At 42.7% G+C, this 24,752-nt stretch overlaps 1 protein-coding gene across 1 annotated transcript in view; it reads right to left on the reverse strand.

Annotated features, from left to right (window-relative positions):
• Positions 1 to 24,752, reverse strand: part of LGI1 (leucine rich glioma inactivated 1) — a 184,474-nt gene that overhangs the window by 114,347 nt on the left and 45,375 nt on the right. The window contains exons 3-4 of the mRNA XM_085606044.1: positions 15,069 to 15,140; positions 14,908 to 14,979 (exon numbers count right to left, since the gene is read on the reverse strand). Of these exons, the coding sequence (XP_085462170.1) occupies positions 14,908 to 14,979; positions 15,069 to 15,140 (144 nt within the window). The remainder of the gene's footprint in view (positions 1 to 14,907; positions 14,980 to 15,068; positions 15,141 to 24,752) is intronic.

The following is a 24,752-nucleotide window of genomic DNA, read 5'->3' on the forward strand; positions in this document are numbered from 1 at the left end:
GCCACGGCGGACACATTGTAGTCTCACCTGCATATAGATAGGGCGGGCAGACCACTATGTTGGTGGGGAGGGAACTCCGTCACGGCCGCAACAGAGTTCGCCTCCCCGCCAACATATAAATTGGGCCCGATGCTGCGGAGGCACTTTATCTTTAGATTATCTGATAATATAGAGTCAACACTCATAAACTTCATTACACTGAGTCAATGTGCTCCTTGTTCCAGTTAATACATATCAAGGTGGTCCCATCACCAGACACCTCCATTTACATACACTTTTACTGTTTCTATTTAAAGTCCTTCTACTACGTCAATAAACAGTATAAAGGACTACCCCTCCACGAACTACACATTAACAAGCTACTTGTATTGTGGGTGCCATATTAGCTTGGGAGAGAGGGAGGATTTTGGACTGGGACAAAGTGCACTTTGACGCATAGTAATGAAGTTTACTGGAATGTAATTAAATCATTCCCCTCTGTCAGTGATTCTCAGTCATTACATAGATAGGACAATATTGGCGTCATCTCTCTCTCTCTCTCTCTATATATATATATATATATATATTCACTGAAAAAACCATAGGTTTCACACATGTTATAGTTAGCTGTACATTTTACTGATAAAAAACCAATGAAATTCCCCCGTTATAGTTACTGTAGGCAACTATAACTCACGCGACCGTAATCCTCTGCTGATGCTAATACTGTATTTAGACACTTATTTGCCCATGTCTTCTTCCATTAAATTTTAGCTATACATATATTACAAATATTTTTTTTTCATAAAGACACATATGTCATCAGCAGAGGATTACGGTCGCGTGAGTTATAGTTGCCTACAGTAACTATAACGGGGGAATTTCATTGGTTTTTTATCAGTAAAATGTACAGCTAACTATAACATGTGTGAAACCTATGGTTTTTTCAGTGAATTTGCAAGGTTTTTTAAATGCTAATTCCTAACTATAACGTGTGTGAAACCTATGGTTTTTTCAGTGAATTTGTACGGTTTTTTAAATGCTAACTTACTTTACGCCATTCGTGGCGTGCGCGCCCAGTTAACGCAGTTCGTTCCGTGCGCGCACCGTGCGCGCACAGTGAGCACACGGTGCGCTTCGCGCACCGCGCGCCCACTTTACGCAGTTACTGCCATGCACGCACGGTGGTCACGCGGTGCGCTGCGCGCACCGCGTGCCCACATTATGCGTGATGGGCCATGTACGCACGATGCGCTTCGCGCACCGTGCGCACATGGGGGACATATTATGCGCATCGTTTTGAAATGTTTTGTTTATTATTTTCGTTTGACTGATATGCCATGCACAAATGGTGCCCTTTGGGCACCATTTGCACATGGGGTGGGGAGAGTGTGGATAATTTTTGCCAAATTTTTACCGTACGCGTACGGTAAGCGTAATCGGCGATTTTTCAAAAAAAATTAAAAAAAAGATTTGGCCTTGGGGGTTATTTGGGGGCCCGTATATCACTGCTGGGTGATTATCTCAATATACTGCCCCTTTACACATTTTTGGGCTTCATTTATGCTGCCCCACTCAGAGTGCGAGAGAGAAAATGGCGGCCGCAGCTTCCTGGTTTCGGCCGATTCGAATGTTTACTAAGATCTAAGAGCCAATCAGAATCGCGCTCGCGCACGTCACCGTACGCGTACGGTAAGCGCACCGTAAGCGCACCGTAAGCTGGCTCAGATATATATATTGCTTTAAAGGCTATTTTCTCAGAATCTACTGAACAGATTTACACCAAACCTACAAAAGGCACTTCCTTGACCAGAGGACTACCTCTCTGCCAAATTTCAAGTAATTCTGTTCAGCCGTTCGGGCTGTAGCTGTGTCTAAAGGTCCTATGGAAAAATGCATGGGAAAAACGCGTTTTGGGACCCCCCTTTTATCTCAGCCCCCGCTTGACGAATCCCCCCGAGAATTTCAGGGTAGGAGCGAAGCGTAGCGCCCCACCTATTTTGAAAAATTCGCGAGGATTCGTCGACCGGCGCAAAAGTTATTCAAAATAGAATGTTGCGGATTTCCTATGGAAACGTGGTCCTAACTATAACTACCTACTGGCGACCGCCAGTAGGTAATATATATATATATATATATATTACCTACTGGCGGTCGCCAGTAGATAGTTATAGTTAGGATCGTGTTTCTATCGGAAATCCGCAACATTCTATTTGGAATAACTTTGGCGCAGATTGACGAATCCTCGCGAAATTTTCAAAATAAGTGGGGCGCTCCGCTCCGCTCCGTCCCTCAAAGTCTCGGGGGATTCGCCAAGCGGGGCTTGAGAAAAAGAGGGGGTCCCAAAACGCGTTTTCCCCATGCATTTTTCCATAGGACCTTTAGTCCAAGCTACAGCCCGAACGGCTGAACAGAATTACTTGAAATTTGGCAGAGAGGTAGTCCTCAGGTCAGGGATGTGCCTTTTGCAGGTCTGGTGTAAATCTGTTCAGTATTTCCTGAGAAAATAGCATTTAAAAGCATATATATATCTGTAAGCGCGCACCGTGCGCATACGGTAAAACTTACCGTACGCGCACGCTGCCGTGCGCGAGCGCGATTCTGATTGGTTGTTAGATCTTAGCAAACATTCGAATCGGTCGAAACCAGGAAGTGTCGGCCGCCATTTTGTCTCTCGCAGTCTGAGGGGGTGAAAAACAAAGGTGGAGAACGTGAAAAGGGGGCAGGGTGGACAGTTCCTGACCCCCTAGCCTTTGTCAGGGGGTCCCAGAAGGACCCCCAAGGGCCAAAATGTCCTTTAATTGTTTTGCGAAAAATCGCGGAGTACGCGTAGCGTGCGCGTACGGTAGAAACGGATAACTTCCGTGAACTGCGTAACGTGGGTGCGCGGGGTGTGAAGCGCACCGTGCGCCCACAGCGCGTGCACGGTGCGCGAAGCGCACCGTGCGCGTACGGTACGCGCACGGTGAAAAACCTTAAAAAAAAATACATAACTTAGCATTTAAAAAACCTTACAAATTCACTGAAAAAACCATAGGTTTCACACACGTTATAGTTAGGAATTAGCATTTAAAAAACCTTGCAAATTCACTTAAAAAACCATAGGTTTCACACATGTTATAGTTAGCTGGACATTTCACTCGTGAAAAACCATTGAAATTCCCCCGTTATAGTTAGTGCAGGCAACTATAACTCACGCGACCGCAATCCTCTGCTGATGACGTCAGATATTACATCACTGATGACATATGTGTCTTTCTGAAAAAAAAATATTTGTAATATATGTATAGCTAAAAATTAATGGAAGAAGACATGGGTAAATTAGTGTCTAAATACAGTGATGTAATATCTGACGTCATCAGCAGAGGATTGCGGTCGCGTGAGTTATAGTTGCCTGCACTAACTATAACGGGGGAATTTCAATGGTTTTTCACGAGTGAAATGTCCAGCTAACTATAACATGTGTGAAACCTATGGTTTTTTAAGTGAATATATATATATATATATATATATATATATATATATATATATATTATCTACTGGCGGTCGCCAGTAGATAGTTATAGTTAGGACCGTGTTTCCATAGGAAATCCGCAACATTCTATTTGGAATAACTTTGGCGCCGGTCGACGAATCCTCGCGAAATTTTCAAAACTAATGGGGCGCTACGCTCCGCTCCTACCCTGAAAGTCTCGGTGGGATTCGTCAAGCGGGGGCTGAGAAAAAAGGGGGGTCCCAAAACGCGTTTTTCCCATGCATTTTCCCATAGGACCTTTAGTCCGTGTTACAGCCCGAACGGCTGAACAGAATTACTTGAAATTTGGCAGAGAGGTAGTCCTCAGGTCAAGGATGTGCCTTTTGTAGGTCTGGTGTAAATCTGTTCAGTAGGTCCTGAGAAAATAGCATTTAAATCAATATATACATCTGTAAGCGCGCTCCGTGCGCTTACCGTAAGCTTACCGTACGCGTACGGTGCCGTGCGCGAGCTCAATTCTGATTGGTGGTTACATGACTGTAAACATTCGAATTGGTCGAAATCAGGAAGTGTCGGCCGCCATTTTCTGTCTCTCGCACTGATAAACAAAGGTGGGGAACGTGAAACGGGGGCAACGAAAAGAGTTGCAGACCCCCTAATGTTTGTCAGGGGGTCCAAGAAGGACCCAAAAGTACGAAAAATAAGGGTGTGCGCATAGTGAAAAACCAGAAAAATAAATAAAAAATAAATACATAACTTAGCATTTAAAAAACCGTACAAATTCACTGAAAAAACCATAGGTTTCACACACGTTATAGTTAGGAATTATCATTTACAAAACCTTGCAAATTCACTTAAAAAACCATAGGTTTCACACATGTTATAGTTAGCTGTACATTTCACTCGTAAAAAACCAATGAAATTCCACGTTCTAGTTAGATCAGGTAACTATAACTTGCGCGACCGCAATCCACGATGTGTAATTTCAGATGTCATCATTGATGTCATGAGTGATGTCACTGACCATGTCATGAGTGATGTAATATGTGACGTCATCAGCAGTTTATTGTGGGCGCGCAAGTTATAGTTACCTGATCTAACTATAACGTGGAATTTCATTGGTTTTTTATGAGTGAAATGTACAGCTAACTATAACATGTGTGAAACCTATGGTTTTTTAAGTGAATATATATATATATATATATATGCCCTATACTTATTCGTAATTCTTCAAGTATTGCATACAGTTACTTCAATGCAGCTCCCAACATACCAGAAGCAAAATTAATGGATTCAGACGTTAGTGAGAGACAAAAGTATTCAAAGTAGGCCATGTTGCTGTCCTATATATCTCCTGTAAGGAAACTCCAGCAGCCTCAGATATTTCAAATCTATTTGACAAGAATGCTTGGGATATTACCTGCTTGATCTACCTACTCAAGGTTGTTGTTCATACATTTGAACCTTTGTTCACAACCCCTTGTGATACAAACAGATAATATATATACGTGAAATGGTTTGTTCTTTGAAAATAAATGTAAAGTGCTCTTTTAGTGTCTAATTCAGCCAGAATCATACTAGTTTTATCACCTGAAGCAACTAGTAATATTATCTCACGTGACAAATTAAACTTTTTGCAGACTTTTCGTCTAAACTTTGGTCTAAGTCCTACTCGGCCTGAGAGGAATTTTACGAATGAGTAGTTTATAGCTAATGAGCCCAATTCTTCTAGTCTCCTATCTGACGTTATTTAAAACAAAAACGTTACCTTGGTTGACACCCATGAAATATCTTCTGTTTCCAGTGGCTCAAAAGGGTCCCTTCTAAACTTTTCAGGACCACTGACAGGTCCCATTCTGTCACTGGAGGAAGACATATAGGTTTTCTTATTCTAAAGCTTCTCAAAAGATTTGAGACCAAAATAATAACTTGGGACATGTTGGAGATGGTTCACTGAAGTTTCTAATCACTGCTCATTGTGCTAATAAAAGAAGCTAATCCCAAAAAACGCCCATCTCATAAAAACACCAAGATCTGAAGCAGATCAAAGGACTTAACTTCTACTCCTATGGTTTACGCCAATTACTAAATGCAACCAGTGTTTTGAATATGATTTAAAAGTTGACAAACATCCTAGACACTTGAATATGCAGTGCCACCCTGCTAAGAACACCCTAGGTATAGTAAAGTAAGCCTCGGTTGTTGTCTCTGGGACAGTACTTGAAATTGAAGAGGCAGAGGTTGCAGTTGAGGTTCACAACACTAGTATACTGGTAACTGTTTGAGCAAAGGAAACCACGGTCTGAGTGGCCAGAATGGAGCAATCAGGATCACTTCTACCGGCTCACTGTGAATCTTTTGTAGCACCCTTGGGAGTAGCAAAATTGTAAGGAAGGTATAGAGTAACCATTTCCGCCATGGAGCCTACAGGGCATCCACTAGCCACACATTCGGCTACCACTTGTCCAAGCATTACTGGGGAAGTAGTGCATTGTGCTGGGATGCAAATAAATCCAACCACTGATTCTCAAATAGTGCTACTACAATACTGAAAGCCTCTGCACCCAGCTGAAATGGGACTGAGGTTGGGAGATTGCTGCTGAGTTTGTCTGTTTGTATGTTGTCCTTGCCTGGTATATATACATTGTTTTGAGGGACAACACATTTATCTTCACCTGAGCACAAATGCTCTCAATCATTTCTGCTAGTGACTTGTTTTTCATTACTCCAAGCCTGTTCAAGTAGCCCTTTTGGAAATGATTGCTGATTCTGACTGGAACCACTTTATGATGGAGATGTTGGGAGAACCCATAGACAGCTTACCACACTGCTTTTAATTTACTCCAATTTGAGGGAGGGTTCACCTACATACTTGAGCATTTTCCGCTCAATTCTGACCCCTCCAGAGTTGCACTCCAACCCTATGCACTTGCATCTGATGTTAGTGCTATGGGATTGTTATACTAAAAGAATATTTTCTTCGTCAGATTTATCGTTTATAGCCACCACTGGAGTTTGTGTTTTATCCATGATTGATATAAACCGTCAGTAATTATGAGTCACTGAAGACCAGTGGTTGAGCAGATATATATGAGGGGTTTTAGGTGATATGTTTCCAGGGAACCATCATCGTGGTCTAGGACATGAACCCTTGGTCCTTGAGCCAAGCTTTCTCCGAGGCTGACTCTGGAAGAAAGACTTGCCCCAATTCTATATCTAGGAATCCTCGTATGAAGTTCTTCGTTGTGGGTTGCAGACTGGATTTCCATTGATGGATGATCTGACCCAGAGACGGTAAAAAGGCACACACTGGCTTGCATCTTCAAAAACAGAAAACCATAAAAAAGCCAATTGTCGATTTATGGAAAAATCTAAACACGTTTAATCTGCAAGTGTGATACTACTGGTGCTAGTACCTTTGTAAATATTCTAGATGAAGATGGCAGGATGACTGGTGGGGCTTTGTACTGATAATGGGGTTCCCCACTGCAAACCTTAGGTACTTCTGACTGTACGGATGTACTTGTATATGGAAGTATGAATCTTGCAAATCAAGTTTTGCCCGAAAATCTTCTTTAGACAACAATTGATTAGACTGCAAGTTAGCATCCTGTATGCGGTGTAGAGTGCAAACCTGTTCAGTGTTCTTATGTCCAGCATGAAACTGAATGTTCCTTCTGATTTAGGAACGAAAAAGATGATTAAGTAGTACCCATTACTTTTCTGCGAGGCTGGAGTTGGTTTAATTGCTCCTTTTTGCAACAGGCTTTGAACCCGTCAGCATTGCTAATTTTTCATTTCCAATTTGGCTGCTAGAGTCTTCCATTTTGTATGAAAGTTGGCTAAACTGCCTCTGCTTCCTCTACTATATAGGCAGGATTTAGGATTTTGTGGAGTGATGTTCTGCTCTGATCGGGATTTATTGTACAACATAGCTCCCATGCCTGGAACTTTGTCATGAAAGGGGCGTTTTGACTCCCACATATTTTACGTGAGTTTCTTGTGGAGAAATATTTTCTTCCCAATTGGTGCTCTAAAGGGATAGAGAATTTTCCTTTCTTCTGAAGATTTTTAAACCAGGTCATCTAGGCAGTGCTTAACAGCTTAGAACCTACAACTGAAAGGCGGTGACTCAATGCTTCATGGTTCTAGAAAATCTTTCACAGTTTGAGCCGCAATAGTCTTCTCCCTGCCATGGAGGCTCCTGCTGCAGCAGCTGATGCCCATAACAAGTACAAGGTAGTGCCCGATAGATATTGTGCTATCAATTCCCTTTTTCCCAAGATCTCCCTAGGATCATAACCGTCTTGCAGACAATCCAATAATGCCTGAAAGTCCTTTAGTAAAGCTTGCATAGGTAGTAATTTTTAAAGAAAAATGTGCTGATGCATACACCCTCTTAAATGACGCTTGCACCTTCTTTTCTACTGCATCTGACAGAAATGCTTCTTCAGAAGCTAGCGATGAGGAAAATGCCATAATGGCGAGTATTGAATTGACTTTATATCTCTTATGGAACTTATCATCATAACCCAGGGGAAACTTGAGGAACGACATCTTGTCAATATCCTTACATTTGTAGACAACAATATTGTTCACCACATCATGAAATTAATTAACCTGCGGTGCTGTGTACTGACCTTTCATTTGCTGTGGTTTTTTGCTCAATTTACACCACTTTTTTGCTGTTCTTAAGTCTTGCATTTGCTGGCCTTGTACATATTTTCATTTTGACCCTTCTTCGAAATCCTCATCAGTATAAGTATCTAGCTTCTGTCTTTTATTCTGATACTCCTGCATGACAGTATTCACTGCCACCTTAATTAAAGTTTCAAATGCATCCTTGGAATTCGTTATTAACTCATCTGTCTCAACCTCCCTACCCTGCTCTGTGTGCTTTCTTTTCTGCACCCACTTGGCAGACTCCATGGCTGCAACAAAATAGACAGGCTAGAGCTCTGGCTTTGTTCATATACAGATTCTTAGCAATGAGGTCTCATCTCGTAAGATGAAAGTTATTGCTAAAACCCAACTCTGTGCATAGCTTATCTAGCAGTCGCAAGCGATCTACATGCACTCTGCAGCATTTGCTCTGCCAAGTAGGCAGGGCAATCACACGGCGAGGCCCAAAGCATCTTTTCCTGCTGCCCGCCGCAGCCTCGCACATGAGTACTGGTTTAAAACTCTGTATACTACATTTTAAATGATAAATTTCCTGCTACAAAGTGCCTACACTTTCCTGGCAACAGGAAACCATCAGGTCTCCATGGAGGAAGGAGGGGTCCTTTGTTCTATAGACTGACAATGTAGAAGTATCTAAACAAAGAAAGAGTAAAAGGGCTTGTAAGTGGGTCTATCTGGGGGAGGGGCCACCTTGATAATAACTGGAAAGAGAATCGCTGACGATGGATGATGGGTTACCCATTAAGGTTTCTTTTACGTTGGTATGAAAACATGATGGGCTTCTTTGAGACTAAAAGGAAATTGTGCGATAGTAGATTTGAAAGATCTCATGATTTTTATCGGTTTAAAATCAGAAATCTGCCCAAACTGACAGAACCCAAGTCATGCAGTGCTGAGTGTGTTATTTGAATGTTTTTGAATATGATCCTGAGATTTGCAATCAAAACTTGATTTTAATTTAACACCAATGTAACCAGCATTGACGTCACAGATGGAGTGAAGAAACATGATCTCTTACATGGGCACCTATAACTAAGAAAACTGGGGTTTAATTCTGTAATTTACACATACTCCCCTCTTCTGCACTGCCCTGCCTATAAAGAGTGTGTTAAGTTTTCAGATGCTGATAGATGGCTAGGTGGAGAACACCCCAACGCCTGCATGCTGTCCATATCACATCACAATCAAGTTGCTGATTGTATAAGAGCTATTTAATAGGCGCAGCCTATTCATTCTAAAGTATCTTCTGCAATATACACAGTGCAACGAATAAGGGTAACATTCTTTCGCCACTGCATTAATATAGTCTTTGTTGCACAAAACTCCTTGTTTTCCCCTAATCCTTGGATATAAAAACGTTTAAAAAACAGAATAAGGGGAAAACAAATTTTGAGAACTGAGAGCTTTCTTGGAGGCAAATAGGATGGCTTCAGTTATCTGCTATTAAGATGTAGCCAGTCAGCTCTCATCTATTGTTGGATCTTGGACAGCCATCCAACTAAAACACGCAATGATTGCCTCTGTCATGGGCTGTGACGTACAGCTAGTTATCACCAGAGTAGAAATGGCTGAGCACCACAGTGGTTATCAGAAGGATCCATGGAGCTATTTCATAAGCCTAATTGTCAGAGTGTGTGATAATGGAAAGAACACTAACACACCACAGGTAGGACCTCGTCGACTGGGTTTTTGGACATATTACTTAGAAATCCGATCATCAAGACAATAGATTATCCTAGAGCATTTTGTGAAAAACACGACAGACAGGTTTAGCTGTAGATGATTTCACTACTGCACATAATAGATAAACTCTGTTTTATCCCAAATATTCATTAGTACTGTTTCTGCACAGTGATCTCAACCTGGACTCGACCTGAGTTAGCTAAATGTAGGAGATGGTACCTGTCCTGGCACCAAGAAGCTACTTGGATACATTTCTTTCTTTATGCTTTACAGTTGGGTGAATTGAGACATGAAAGTAACAGGTCTGAAGTTTGCTATGTTTAGATTTGGGCTGGTTTATATAGTAGAGATCTAAGCCACCCATTTAAAAAAGTTGCCAGAACTATTCCCTCCTTTAGGGGACAGTTAAATATACTAACAAGAGGAGGGTGAAGTGCTCAGTAAAGCTGAGTTATTTCCATCTGTCTATTAGGACCCGTATTCCCAGGAAAGGGGCAGGGCCACTGCAGCACAAAGGGGGAGCACAACAAAAAAAGGAGATTAGCGCAAAGCTCAATGGTTTTTCTCCATACACATTTCACCGTTTAACCGTGAGCATAACTTGCATTGAACAAAATCACAAGATTTCCAGTTGTGCAGCTTGGAGTGGGGAACTCATGCGGTATTACCATGTTATCCCCTTTCTGACATGTGGAGCTCGTAATAGGGAAGGTGGCAAAAACATGCTGCTGCATTATTTCCCTGGACAGTATTATCTCCCAGAATTATCCTGTACAGTGCAGTGAGATCATATTGCCTTCATTTTGAGAGGTATGAGAACACCATATCAGTAATCACACATCCATAATGTTCCGGAACGACGGGCTATAGTAATGCCAAAGGATGAGAAGACTGAGCCGGTTGGAGTTTGTCGCTGGGGAGTGTGCTTGTGCATTGATTCCCACCGACTTTAATCCCATTCCTGGCCCTCTCCCTTCCTAGTGAATTGTGCATGGGACAAACATTTGGAAGTGCAGTGATTCCACACACCTCGTAATCATGATTTGGCTAAAATCATGTTTACGACAGATTCAGCATATGTGTGCTGCTTCTCCTGCCTTTGAGTTTTCTGAACGCCCTATTAATGTTTCCTGCCTTTGTGGATTCTGCCCACACTGCTGCAGATATGAGTCTCAGAGGCTCAGCTGCCGTCCATGCCTCTTGTAATGTTGTGATAAAGGCTTTGAGAAAAAGGCGTCCTCTTTGTGTTTTTTTGGGCACCCCAGTCTTTAGAGTAACCTTGAATTATCTACTCACTTGTACCTAGTTCTACAAGCAGTCACAATATCAGTGTTTGAATAGCAACCCGTACTATATTGACTCTACAATCTCGACTACCACTATTTTATCAAGATCATAGAATGCCACTTTTGCGCTTCTCTATGTATGCTTACCGTGACGATACTAGAAAAAAATGGCTGATATCGCGGACTTGCTATATGTCCTGGACAGTATTATTGGCCATCATATTGGAAGCACAACCCATCAGGGCTTTTAGATTTCCCGTTGTGCCTATAAGTCGTCTGAGTAAAATAGTGGTAAACATCTATTACTTTTGGTATTTCCCTTGTTCTGGCAGAGCTGCTGTGAAGTGAAACTGCCTCCTTAACTGTTAAGTAAAGCTTTTATACACAATAGCAATAACCTGGCAGATACCACCCTCCTCTCCATCACGGGGGTGCATTCTCGCCAGATTCCTTCTTAAACAAAGGAGTCAATCAGTGTTTTTTATTTGTCTGCTTGACAAGGGGATGGCAGAATAGACCTGTGATATATTCATATCCCTTATTCATAACTTTACAGTCCTATATTGCATTTGCTGCGGTGTATTGCGAAACATTAGCAATTACCTTTGTACTAATAGTAAAGACATGTCAGAGTGATTAAACTATAAAAAGATGTGTTTTGACACAAGTCATTACGGCTTTGTGAAAACCAGCTCCTCTGTACGAGTGCCAGACACCAGTTGTTTGAAGTCGGACTTGGTGGAGCCTTCGGTAAGTTTTATGGCATGAGGTAAGCCCATCTGGATGACACAGACGTTAACGTCTCCAAAACAGAAAAAAAAATGAAATTAAACACTTAGAACATGGATTACATCCAGGAATTCCTACTTCCACAATGAATGGGTTCCAGGAAAATGAATAATGGTAATATAGTAAAATAAAAATAATGGACTGTGATTTGTAGTTCGCTAAAATCCAAGTTGGTATTTGACCTGAAGTGGTTTGTTGACAGTATTGTTACATACTGCTTTCCATTAACCAATCACCAAGTCATTTCGGAAATGTTTTGCACGTTAAGAGGTTGTTTTAACACCTGCAGCACTGCAAACTGTTGTAGCTGATGCATCGCCAACCCTGTTCCTGATTAAGGTTTTTCTATTGGTGATTCTTTAGGTTGGGTGGTAATGTCTCATGTAGTGTGAGGTGGGTCAATAATACGAGTGCCACACACTTTGCGGCTAGAGGCCTTCATTGATTACTATGCATCTCCTAGGTCACTAACATGTCCATTGCCCAGCAGTGTGTGTAAGTAACAGAGATTTTCTGTGTGACATGTTCTTCGTGTTTGTGAGGAAGTGTCTACATTGTGGTAATCACTGTTGTTGTGTCCATGTTGTGCTCTGAGTGGATGTGTGTGGAATATTCTGTCTATAATGTATTCAATGTCTTTGTGGTGTCCACTGTCTCACAGTGACTAGTAAAGTAATTAGCTTTGTGACAGCCCACTATTGCCTGATTCCGAGTTGTGAGGTGCACTCCAGGCCAATTCCAGTGGGATCCAGGCAAATACAGGTTTTCAGAGTATTCAGGACCAGAATTATTGTTTACTCAATTTGTGGACCCAAATATATCAGGGACTGGAGACTTCTGAGAAGCTGTGGTGGCTGCGGACAACTGCTGTGCCTGGCCCCCAATAAGGGGAGCAGAAAAATCTCCAACGAGCAGTGTCCCTCTGTACCCCCACTTCCTTCACCACCCAAGGGCCAAGAAAAAAGTCACACAACATTTACCACCAGCTCCAAACAGGTGGTAAATGGTAGCAGTTTTGGGTCTGTTATTTGCCAGGTAAGACGAAAATGCAGGCAGAACCTAGTATGCGTCTGCATGTTGGACTCCATTCTGACCCTCCATTGCCTTAGTGAGAGATTGATAAGTTATGCTGTTTTTTTGGGTACATTTTTTGGAGCGTGAAGTTTTTTGGTGGCTACTGCTGTTGTAGACAGTGTGAGACCACCAGTATGGTATATCTGTGCCATGCTGAGGGTATGTGAAGTACGCAGACAGATGCATTCTGCTATTTATGTACAGTACAGCTTAGTTACATGCACTGTTAAGAGCACCTCGAGAGCCGATTATATGCAGCATATCTGTGATGTTTTATATATGTGAGGAGTGCTCTGTCTAATAAGGTATGTTGGATATACGAGTGAGGTTTTTCTTGGTAGAAAGTACTGTTGTTAGTACAGTGAAAGCATGCTCAGAGGCATACCAGTGCCGGATGTGTGCTCTGCCTAATGAGTTTTCTTGGATATGCACCATTCTATGGAAACACTGCAAACAGTAAAGGCATGGACAGCAGTCTACTATTATGGATAAAAAGAGGGCTTTTATTTGAAAATGTACCATTGTTAGTGCCATAGATTTTAATAAGGTAATACAGGTACAATGACGACACAAACAATCCTCTTTCCAAGCTTCTAAAGGCAAAAGATGTGTATGTATCACATGGGGCAAAATGTTGCCGATCCAAATTTAAAGGATGCAACCTGCTTAAATTTAGACCCCTGAAAGGTTTATGGTCCAGTAAACATTCTTGATAAGGCATGGGCACATTAAATCAAGGTGCACAGTCAAACTTACAAACTGATCTGAGGTGCAAATGTGCCTCTACCTGTATTCTTATGTAGGGTCTCATTGTGAGTGCCTTGGATTAGGCCAAACTATGCTTGCCTCCTCAGAAGTAGCTCTGGGGCACAAATTTACAGACATTTTCGTCGAAATCTGAGGTTCCGTGAGAAATCCGGAATTACTATGGGTATCAGAAATGTTGTGTCTGACTCCTCTGGTAACTCGTTTTCCCTAGAATTTCACCTGAAGGTTTCAGGTGCTTCCTGCATCCGACATCCTTGGGTGACAAACCAGATCAACAATGTTACTGTGGATCTTGTAAATCGAATGGGGCCCAGAAACTTCTGATGCCAGCCCCATCGGAATTACATGGGCACGAGTACCAAGGCTCTCAGGGCAGGCGCAAACAAAGTCATCAGTCCTGGCACCTCATCGCCATACCTGATGGACCAATAAATGGCCAGGTCTCATTTTTCTGTTCAAGACGACAATTAACAATCATTCCAGGAAAAAGCACAAGCAGGGCTAATTTGCAATAAATACACATTTTTCTCCCATATCATATAACATATATTTCAAACCATTTAGGCCCATCAATGATGAGGAGCAACAGATAAAAAGCAGGCCATGCAGCTCTCAAACTTGCATTCAAACTCAGCCACAAACTCTAATTAAACACAAACCACAGCGTTAACATTTAGATGTGGTCAGTGGTTATAAGGAAACACAAAAATAGTTTTAGGTCAAGGATGTGTGTTAAATCTTCCATACATGAATGGCACAATATATGACCACACTATTTACCTGCAACAAAGGACTATCAACTCCAGAATATAGACTACCACTGTATAGATAAGGTAGATATATATGAGAAAGCATAGTTTGCTACTCACGGATACATTGTAGGGTGCACTTGGTTGGAAGAATATTTGATAGTAAAAAAGCATTATTGATAAACAAGTTAGAACAAATGTTGTCTTAAACTATTTAAGGAATAAACATAAAATGCTTTTTGACGATTGATGACCCTTGAAGCAATTTTAATAATATTTCTATGGCATATCAGATCTTTTTTTAAATTTCGGAAAAACAGTTAATTGCAACGGTGTGCTCTGAAGTTGTCCAACATATTGTCGAGAATGGAATTTGGAAAATAACATCTAGAGATCACAATAAGGAAATCTCAGCACTTACAGATGAATTAGACTTTTCAGTCCGCGAAATGCATTTCTTGAAAGAGTCTTGATTTTGTTGTTTTCTATAAATCTGTAATAAGCCATAAAAAAAACATTAGAATGACAGTAAATGGGGAAACTAAGTTCTGCCTCTTTCAGACATTACCCACGACTACTTACAAATATTCTAGATGAGGAAGACCAGTGAAGGCATCATCACTAATCACGTCAAACGAATTCGAAGTGAATAACCTGTGTTGATCAAACAGAATAAACATAAAGAACCTTGTTAGCAGATGCCCAAATCCTGTCTTATAGAAACTGTATTTGCAGAGCAGATCATTTATACTCAGCAGAATCTACCTAAAATATAATTTTCATACATGTGCGCCCCAGCTCACTGGGGTACGCATGCATGCACACTCACTACTTTTCATGTTTGTTCTCTATCAATTGCACAAGACTTGAGAAACCTTTATTTAGATATTTAATTTTCTAGTTATATTTCAAGACTGTGATTCTCATTCACAAATTGCTTGTTCTCCAAAGTGTTAGTTAGATGTACAAAAGATTGAATTTATGTTTGTAAATTCCCTATTAGAGATTTCCAATTACTCATGCTGAAAAATATACTTATCTACATGAGTATATGTGTGTTGTGAAGGGAAAAAGGACTGAAAAAAAGTATATGTAAGCAGGGGATCCCAACTTCAGATGATTCATACAATTTTTAACTTTGTAGGTACCCAAAGCACATAATGTGGAAGGTCACAGAAAACAACTACTGAGGAACAGAGGTTATAGGCAATTGTGTAAGGGATTTCTACATAAGAAAAATACATTTCATAGGATAGAAAAAACTGATTTCATAGAAAAATGCAATAAACACTGTAAACCCATTCCTGAATAAGTTAGATCGGATGGGTTAGGGTTTGGGGGCCAGGAGCTAACAAATTCAAATCTATAAATGTTGAAGATTTCTCGGCCCAAAAAAAAAATATGTGACAAATGTAGACGTATGTCTTTTTGACTAAATTACCTGTTGTTTTTCAGTGAATCTATGTGTTTTTTGTTTATTTGTCACAGATACCAGGTCAATACGTTACAAACATTTTTAAACAACCAGTGAGAAGTTTTTACTTCTCATAGTTCAAGAGAGTGAACGCACTGAAGGCACCTTTCGTACGTGCACAGTTCTTTGATGTTTTATCTTTGTAAGAAGGGTGCTAGTGGTCTCCAACTGGCTTGTGTGAGTTCTGAAAGGGAAGAACCCTCGAGGTGAGAGTCACATCGTCCTGCTGTAATGGCAAAACCTGGTACTCCCTTGTACTTCTCTGTTGGTTGCTTTGTGTTGAGAAAGGGGCCCAGAAACACCGTCCTCACATTTCTGGTAGCTGGGAAGCAGGAGTAGGACATATTTTATGATGTTTTGCCACATGGTTAACAACTATGATAAAATCTAGGAATTCTACATAATTTCATTTCTTTCCAAACATCATAGTAAAAAAAATCCCTGTTGCCTTTCTATAGGAATTCATTCTTCCTGAGTATCCTTCCATGTTTCTGTTGGCACAAAATATCCTTGTAGCACTTGGAGAAGAGCGAGTAAGGAGTCCAACAAAGGTCGTTTTTGTTTGTCACATACACTCAGATAACTCACATTTCACAAACATGCTACCATTTTTCAAACACATTTCTAACGAATGTATGACGTTACAACGCATACATTTACATCGCGGTACATTACATTGCGGTTTTGACAACGCAAGTCGTTACAACGACTTGCGTTGGAGGGCGCTGGATTTAGGAGTAGTATAATTTACTATTCCAACTCCAGTCTACGTACAGTAGGGAAGGTGTTGGATAGTAAATTACACTATTCCTTGTCCTAGAGAGCCATCTAGCGCAAGTCGTTGTAACGACCTGTGTTGTAAAAACCACGATGTAATGGCATCGCGATGTAATCCCCGCGTTGTAAACGATGTTTCCCATTTCTAACATCACATGTACCCGAACTAATAAACATGACTTCCATTTGGGCAGGAGAAAAATATCATATCGTTCAGCTTCATTCTTAGCTCGATGAAAGTACACAGCACATGAAACGACACATGCCTAGTCGCAGATGCAAATAACATTTTCATTCTTCGAATGCAACCCTCCTGCACCCCATTAATAAACCATAACCAACTACATCTGAAAAGATGTATTGTCATCACGGGTCGCTTATCTTCCTAAAGGAGGATTCTTGCTCATTACATAAATGCACTGTGTTTTGATATAATGCATACGTAAAGGTATGCTAGTGGTACCATCAGCCTTTTACTAGAGGGCCCAGTGTGCAGGAATGGTTTCCTATATGCTGTTGTTGCAAGGAAGCACGTCATCATTCTGCTCAATCTACATTTAAGCGCAGGCTTGCTTGCACTGTCAAGGCTAACCTTTCGGTTTTTTTATCACTGTTAAAAACAGAGGTATCAGGAGTAAACCTACAGGTGAATCATACTTGTTTTTTTGGCTCATGATCTACAGCCTGGTATATGAAAAGTGTGCACTCAATTGAAAAATTGTGAAAGAAACCATTGTAAACAGAAACACTGAACCAAGGGCATCAATCAAATATTTTGTTTTCAGATATTAAACAGTGCAAAAAGCAGCCTAAAATTGGAAGGGAATTGGAAAGTAGCATACCGTGCTTCCTGCCAAAGTCTGCTATACTGAAAATAAAGGCAAGGGGTGAGATGTGGGGGAAGTAAAAGGAATATTAGGATGAGAATTAAGGGCCCATTACAAATGGGCCAGAATCCAATGCAGACATTTCGCCCACTCCCCCTCACACTACGTCCCCATCGAACTACCTATGGTTAGGGCATCAGCAATTCTGGTGTAGGTTTAAAACTGATTGAAGCGTTTCTGCACCCGTATCCACATCTTTTCTTCATCTTAAATCAGGTGTCACTCGAACTTTTGTCCCGCTTCCGACAGGTGAAATGCCTGGATGAAAAACTGCAGAACCTTGGAGTTCCAGAGGCCGGCGCGTTATGTAATGGATCCTATCGAGATCATGAGGCCCCTAGTGTACCATAAAGGCCAGAGCAAAATGAAGGAGCTGTCAGAAAGGGAAAAGTGGAGTCGGCAAAATGGAAAGAGATGAGTATAGCATAGAAATCCCGCATTACCAAAAAGCGGAGGCAGCCAGGTTCCAGCGGTATTACTGAGAAAAATACAGCTTTACCTCCCAGGTTTGAAATATTACTCTGCAGTCAAGGGAATTGTCATCTCACACATTGACAGAGGAAATGCACTTCTTCAGGTCTCAGACCCTGCACTCTGGCCTACTTAAAACGGCCATCCGAATAGGAATTCCTCCTGCTACAGGTTCTAGCATCCATATAACATCACACCACCCCCTACACTGATCACTCTCTATTGACTACCAGCACTGGCACGCATATCATCAAAGGCTGTCCATCAGCTTCAATGTCCGCATCACCAATATTTTTTTGAACTTTTACTTTTCAGGCTACATACGCTCGATGACATGGACGAAGGCCCCAATCATGCACCGTGGGTAGTTGAATCTTGCCATAAACAATGTTTTACTGAATTTCGATTTGTTATTTACAGAACTGAGCATTACAGGGAAGACATGATATTAACTTGTGGCTGAGGTATTGCATAATATTATAAATGAGAGTGGCACTAAAATCCAGCAACTGAAAGCCCTCATTCATGATCTGCTGACTGTTACATTGAATGTTCAGGTTTCCTGCAGTTTGCAAATGCTTTCCAGAGTAGCCACAGTATATTGGGGACCATTAAAAAAAAAAAATCTCCTGATGCCAGATATTCCTGCGCTATAGGCCTTGAAAGTTTCTATGTGTTCCTGAGTCTAAGCTGAAGGTGCCAGACAACCAAGACACTCATAGGGCTCCACAAAATTCCATCTTTGACAGGTAGATTTCAGGATACCAGAACGTTACATTGTCCTGTACCTCCAATCACGAGGTGCCAGGGGCCCAAAACGCCAGCGAACACCTGATAATATTCAATATGATCTGTATTTTTTGGGATACCAGACTGCTTTGCCCCCTGGTGCCTCAAAATAATAACCACAAGCTGGAGCAGGGGTGGCTTCAGGACACAGGTGGACATCAGAAGCTGTGACACTAAGGAATCACAAGAAACTCATTTCTACTCTTCAAATAATACATTTATCAACCAAGCCTGTCTGCAGTCACAGCAGCTCTTTGTATACCTTAAAGAAACTATGTTTTAATCAGTGTTAATTACATTGATGAAGACTGACCTTCAGCGCTAAGCTGGTTTCTATCAGGATTTAATCAAGATGGTCATTGCTGATCCCAAAGGCTGCATCCAAAGCCCGCTACAACCTTGCAGACAGAAACTTCTCTTTTCTCTTAAAGAGCCAGGAGCTCTCGAGTTTCCCAGATCGATGCCTGCGACTCTCATCTAGTCCAGGTTTTGTATTTGCATTCTGGGGCTTGTAACCTGGATTCTATAGCATGACAGCCAGTCTCCTAATGCAGTGGAAATGCCCCGGCCTAGATTAGGCAATCCCATAAGGGTCAGGGAAACTTACTTATATCATGAGCGTTGCTTTCAGAAAGTCCTAGGATTTCAGACAACAGTATAAGCATCTATTTGTAAAATGGGAAAACGTGTCTATAGTTCCCAGCATGTTCGTCCTCATGAAATGAAGATTGCTGACAGCCATCCCCTACTTACTTTGTCAGTATTTTTAAACCCAGGTTTGCAACAGCTCTTTTGTTCGCCATGTAGTCCTGAGTATACTAAAGGTAGCTACTTGAATTGCGAACGCAAGTCTTTCTTGCTACAGTTGGTGGTATCCACACAAGTATTTTCGATTATCATACATGCCTGGCCTTTAGAGAATATGGGCATGTTTTGTGCCTTCAGAAATCGTCAATGCAATGTCATAGCACTGTGATTATTCTGTGTTTGCATCATCTCAGCAGCAAAAAAAATTGTTCCCATTCAGTCTGCAGTCCATTGTATTATCTGTGGGGGTTGATGTCTGGCTGAGCTCTGGCAGTTATGGTTATTTCTGTCTCCTGGACTGGCCCTCCATTTTTTCACCTTTCCCTGCCCAGGATCACGGGGTTTTGTACGAGCCCTTCGAGATATTCGAGATAGGTCATGTGACAAGGGCTTCTCTCCCTCTCCTTTCTCCTTTTCCCTTCCCCTAATACACTCAAAGCAATCCATCAGAGCATTCAGCCTTGGCAAATAACGTGATCAACTTCCTCCATATCCTTTGCACCTCCCAAACCAAGTAGTATTTCCCTAGCAACAGCGCTCCATTTAGGAAGCTTGTGAATTTTGGTCTGCTTAAGCTTACATACTCTGTGACTCATAGGGCTCCCCTTTGACCTAGGTCACCTGACCACTAGGGCTTTCCCTCCTTCTTAAACAAGTCCCTTAGGGCATCCAGCCCAGGCACTAAGGTAAAGGTTGACAGGATAAGGGCACTGCCTGCCATGGATTGGAAAGAGAGAAAATTTGCCAAGCCACCACCAGAACGCCAAGTAAGTCGCCAGTCATCACCATAGGGAATAGCTGTTACCAGCCTCGAAGGGGTTATCATTCCTGCGTACTGTTCAACTACTTGATATCCAAGTTCCGTTTGGTGAGATATAGGCTCTAAAGCTTTGTGCCTGCCCACCGAGCATTAGTTAGTAATAATATGTATGTGACCCGTCCAGAGGCAGGATTAATTGCTGCCAGGTGTGTAGCCTCTTCTGGTCCTGACTAATACTCAAACACTCAGATGTCTTGCAGCCACTTGTAATTTAGGACAGGCTGCATAATGATTTGCTTATATTCCATGGCTCTCAAATACTTACATAAGACGGGCAGGGGCATAGCTTCGATTGGTGCAGTAGGTGCAGTGGTACAGGGCCCAAAGTACCCCTGAACCTGATTATTGCTGTTTTTTATCATTCAGACAGCAGCCAGGGTTTCCATTTCCTTCCTAACACTACAGTCCATGCCACACTGACTACGCCACTGAAGACATACCAGTACAGCTCATATCTGTCATTCAGTACTCTTGCTGATCTATGGAATCTAACCACTTAACACCAACGGGACAAGGATGAAATGACTGAAGGTATCTGCTCTATATCACTGGCCACCAGAGAGCATAGTTCACCACTGCAGGTCTCGATTGACTATATACTGTTACCACTTTTTGACACCTTATAATGACAATCATATAAGGGATCACTGTAACGCAGTCCATTAATGCAGATCTCTGACCATCCCTGAATCCCACCTATGCCTCCTCAGGGCCATGAAATCTCAGAATGGATGATGTGGTGCAATAACCAACATGGTGGACTGTGAATGTACCATAAAGGGACCTGCAGAGCTGATCACGGCTGCCAGCATACTTCTAACCATAAATTGTGTGTCTTTTTTTTCACACTTCCTCATCCGTCACACCACCACCACCAACCATTCAATAACTCTATACCTGCACCTCGGTGGTCATCTTGCATGATGATCAAGTTACTTACCTTCGGTAATGCCTCATATGGTAGAGACTTTATCGAGCTGCAGATTCCTTACCTTTGAATTTTCCAGGCGTCAGACTGGATCCAGAAGATTTTAAATGAGCAATCTCTCTGTGCCAGTAGGTGGCGTCGTTAGGCTCCACGTGCAATGTTGTCCGCTCCGGAAGTGGCGTGCACAGCACCTATATAGACGTAACCTAAGTGTGCTGACGTCATTTCTTTTTTCATGACTTTCCACTCCAGAAGCATAGAGCCGGGAAGAACACTGACCACTGGTGTGGAATTGCCCTTCCCCTAGAAATCAGTTCGCAGAGTGGGGAGGATGGGTGGGTCATTAATGAACTTGCACTAGATAAAGGGCCTTATTATGAATTTGGCGGTCCCATGGACCGCCGTATCAGTGGTGGTGGTCCGAGCCCGGTGAGCTCGGCGTTCCGACCACGGTATTACGAGTTGGGCGGATCGGCTTCACAAAATCCGCCGCTTGACCGCTGAGACCGCCAGTAGACCGCTGGGTTCACGGTCGGGCGAAAGCCCACCACCATAGGGTAGTACAGGGGAGCTGCACTGCTGTGCATATTACGAGTTGCCTGTTCCACGAGCAGACCGCGGTGGTCCAACCTCTTGCTTCAAGGTGACAGTGACAAAAGATTTGGGGTGCGTACTCACCCCTTTCTTCTTCTCCCAGGCAGATTCCAATGTTGAACCCTTTCTCCAGGTTCCCCCTTCACAGCAGGATCTTCACCCTGAGGATTACAACCCTGTGTGTGGCGGTCTTCAGGTGAGGCTTTTTCATACCATATACTCATTGTCAGGACTGCCCACATATGGGCTGAACCCCAGTAATGGGTATATGGTATTGTCCAAGCAAACACAAAGAGATGATGGACGGAGTGCTGAAACTTTTCAAACACTCACCCCCAGTTACAGATCTGGGTTGAATCCATCATCATTCTTTAGCTCACTTTGCCAGCCAGTTCAGACACAGCTATATGCAAATCAGTCTTGACCCTGTGCCTCATGGGAACAGTCCAGGCCGAACTGCCAACCCAAGTCTTCCCTGGACCGGAAACAAGTATCCTGGGACCTGTTATCGGCTAACAGCCCTCATCAGCCAGGCTAGCTTGAATCCAGTGGCAAAGTGAGCAAGGGACCCACGTCTCGGCATACCCTGACAACTTAGGGAGAACAAAGCAAACACAAAGGGCACAAGGTCAAGACTGATTTGCATATGGCTGGGTTCAAACTGGAATGGCATGGTGAGCAAAAAATGATGGATTTAGGCCCAGGTCATTGTACTGGGATGAATGTATGACATTGTTCTGCATTCTGTCCATCAATTGTTGTTTTTGCATTTGTCACCCCGAGTGGGACGGGTATGCCCAGACGTGGGTCCTGTGCTCTCCATACCACTGGAGTCAAGCTATCCTGGCTGATGAGGGGTGAAACCCTGAAACCGGTCCTAGGATGCTTGTTTCCAGTCCAGGGAGGACCTGGCTTGGCAGTTCGGGCTGGACTGTTCCCATTGGGCACAGGGTCAAGACTGATGTGCAAATGGCTGGGTTCAAAGTGGAATGGCATGGTGAGCCAAAAAACAATGGATTTAGGCCTAAATCTTTGTACTGGGATGAATGTATGGCATTGTTCTGCATTCTGTCCATCAATTGTTGTTTTTGCATTTGTCACCCCGAGTGGGACAGATATGCCACGACGTGGGTTCCGTGCTCTCCATGCCACTGGAGTCAAGCTATCCTGGCTGATAAGGGTGAAACCCTGTACCGGTCCTAGGGTGCTTGTTTCCAGCCAAGGGAGGACCTGGCCTGGAAGTTTGGGCTGGACTGTTCCCATTGGGCACAGGGTCAAGACAGATTTGCATATGGCTGGGTTCAAACTGGAATGGCATGGGGAGCAAAAAAACGATGGATTTGGGCCCAAATCTTTGTACTGGGGTGAATGTATGACATTGTTCTGCATTCTGTCCATCAATTGTTGTTTTTGTATATGGTATTGTCCTACATATACAGGCATTGATATATTTGGTAATAGTACTCGCCACCGCTGCAAGATCCCCGCCTCCACACGCCGTCCCCTTAGTCGACTCGTAATATGGCGGTCTTTGGACCGCCAGAGCCATGGGCTGCTGGCAAGGGCGAACATGGTCCTACGGCAGTTGGACCGCCAAACTTGGAATAAGGCTCAAAGTCTCTACCAGATAAGTTGTTACCAAACGTAAGTAACTTGTTCATCTGAAAGAAACTCGTAGTTGCAGATTCCTTTCCTTTGAATGGATACTTAAGCAATATCATCCCCGGTGGTGGGTGTGCGGACCAATTTCAAACAAGAAAGTCCTGCAGGACTGAATGGGCAAAGTACCCATCCCTACGCACTTAACTGTCCTGACAGTAATGTTCATTGAATGTGTGCAGGGAAGCCCACATTGCTGCCAGGCAAATATCCAAGACCAAAACTCCGCGAGCTAACGCAGTGGTCGCAGCTTTAGCTCTCGTGGAATGAGCTTACACACCTTCTGGAGGTTTTTTCTTGGCCAATGTGTAACAGATTTTAATGCAGAGCACGACCCATCTGGAGATGGTCTGCTTCTGCACAGCCCAGTCTACCTTCACACCAACATATGGCACGAAGAATTGGTTGTCCTTCTGGAATTCTCATGTGCGTTCAAGATAGCGCAACAACGCTCTTTTTGGGTCCAGACAGTGGAGTCGCGCCTCTTCGTTAGAGAGATGTGGAGGCGCATAAAAGGTAAGCTGAGTGATGGGTTTGCCTATGTGGAATGGGGTAACCACTGTCAGTAGAAAGCAACAGTTTGTCATGATAGACTGATAAGTAACGCAGCGTAGATGTTAAGGCTTGCAGATCACTTACTTTACTGGCAGATGTAAGAGCCACAAGGAAGGCTGTTTTAATCATCAGAAGCCTGAGGGGACAATTATAGCGAGGATTGAAAGGAGTACACATCAAGAAAATGAACACCAGATTAAGGTCCCACTGAGGCATGACTAATGGTGAAGGAGGGTAGAGATGAACAAGACCATTTAGCAACCTATGTACAATTGGCATATGAATAGAGAGGGTTGGTCAGGCAGCTGCAAAAATGAAGAAAGAGCAGACAGATTAAAAGTGCCCAGAGCAGAGCCCTGCTGGGCAAGGGAAAGAATGAGGAGTAAAACGTCAGAAAGGGGGGCAGAAAGAGAATCAATGTATTTTTCTGCACACCATGCCACAAATTGTTTCCAATGGCAGGCATATACCGTCTTGGTAGAAGGACGCCTGGTTGCAAAGCTGA

Source organism: Triturus cristatus, chromosome 1_2, assembly GCF_964204655.1.
Source record: "Triturus cristatus chromosome 1_2, aTriCri1.1, whole genome shotgun sequence".
Classification (NCBI taxonomy): domain Eukaryota; kingdom Metazoa; phylum Chordata; class Amphibia; order Caudata; family Salamandridae; genus Triturus; species Triturus cristatus.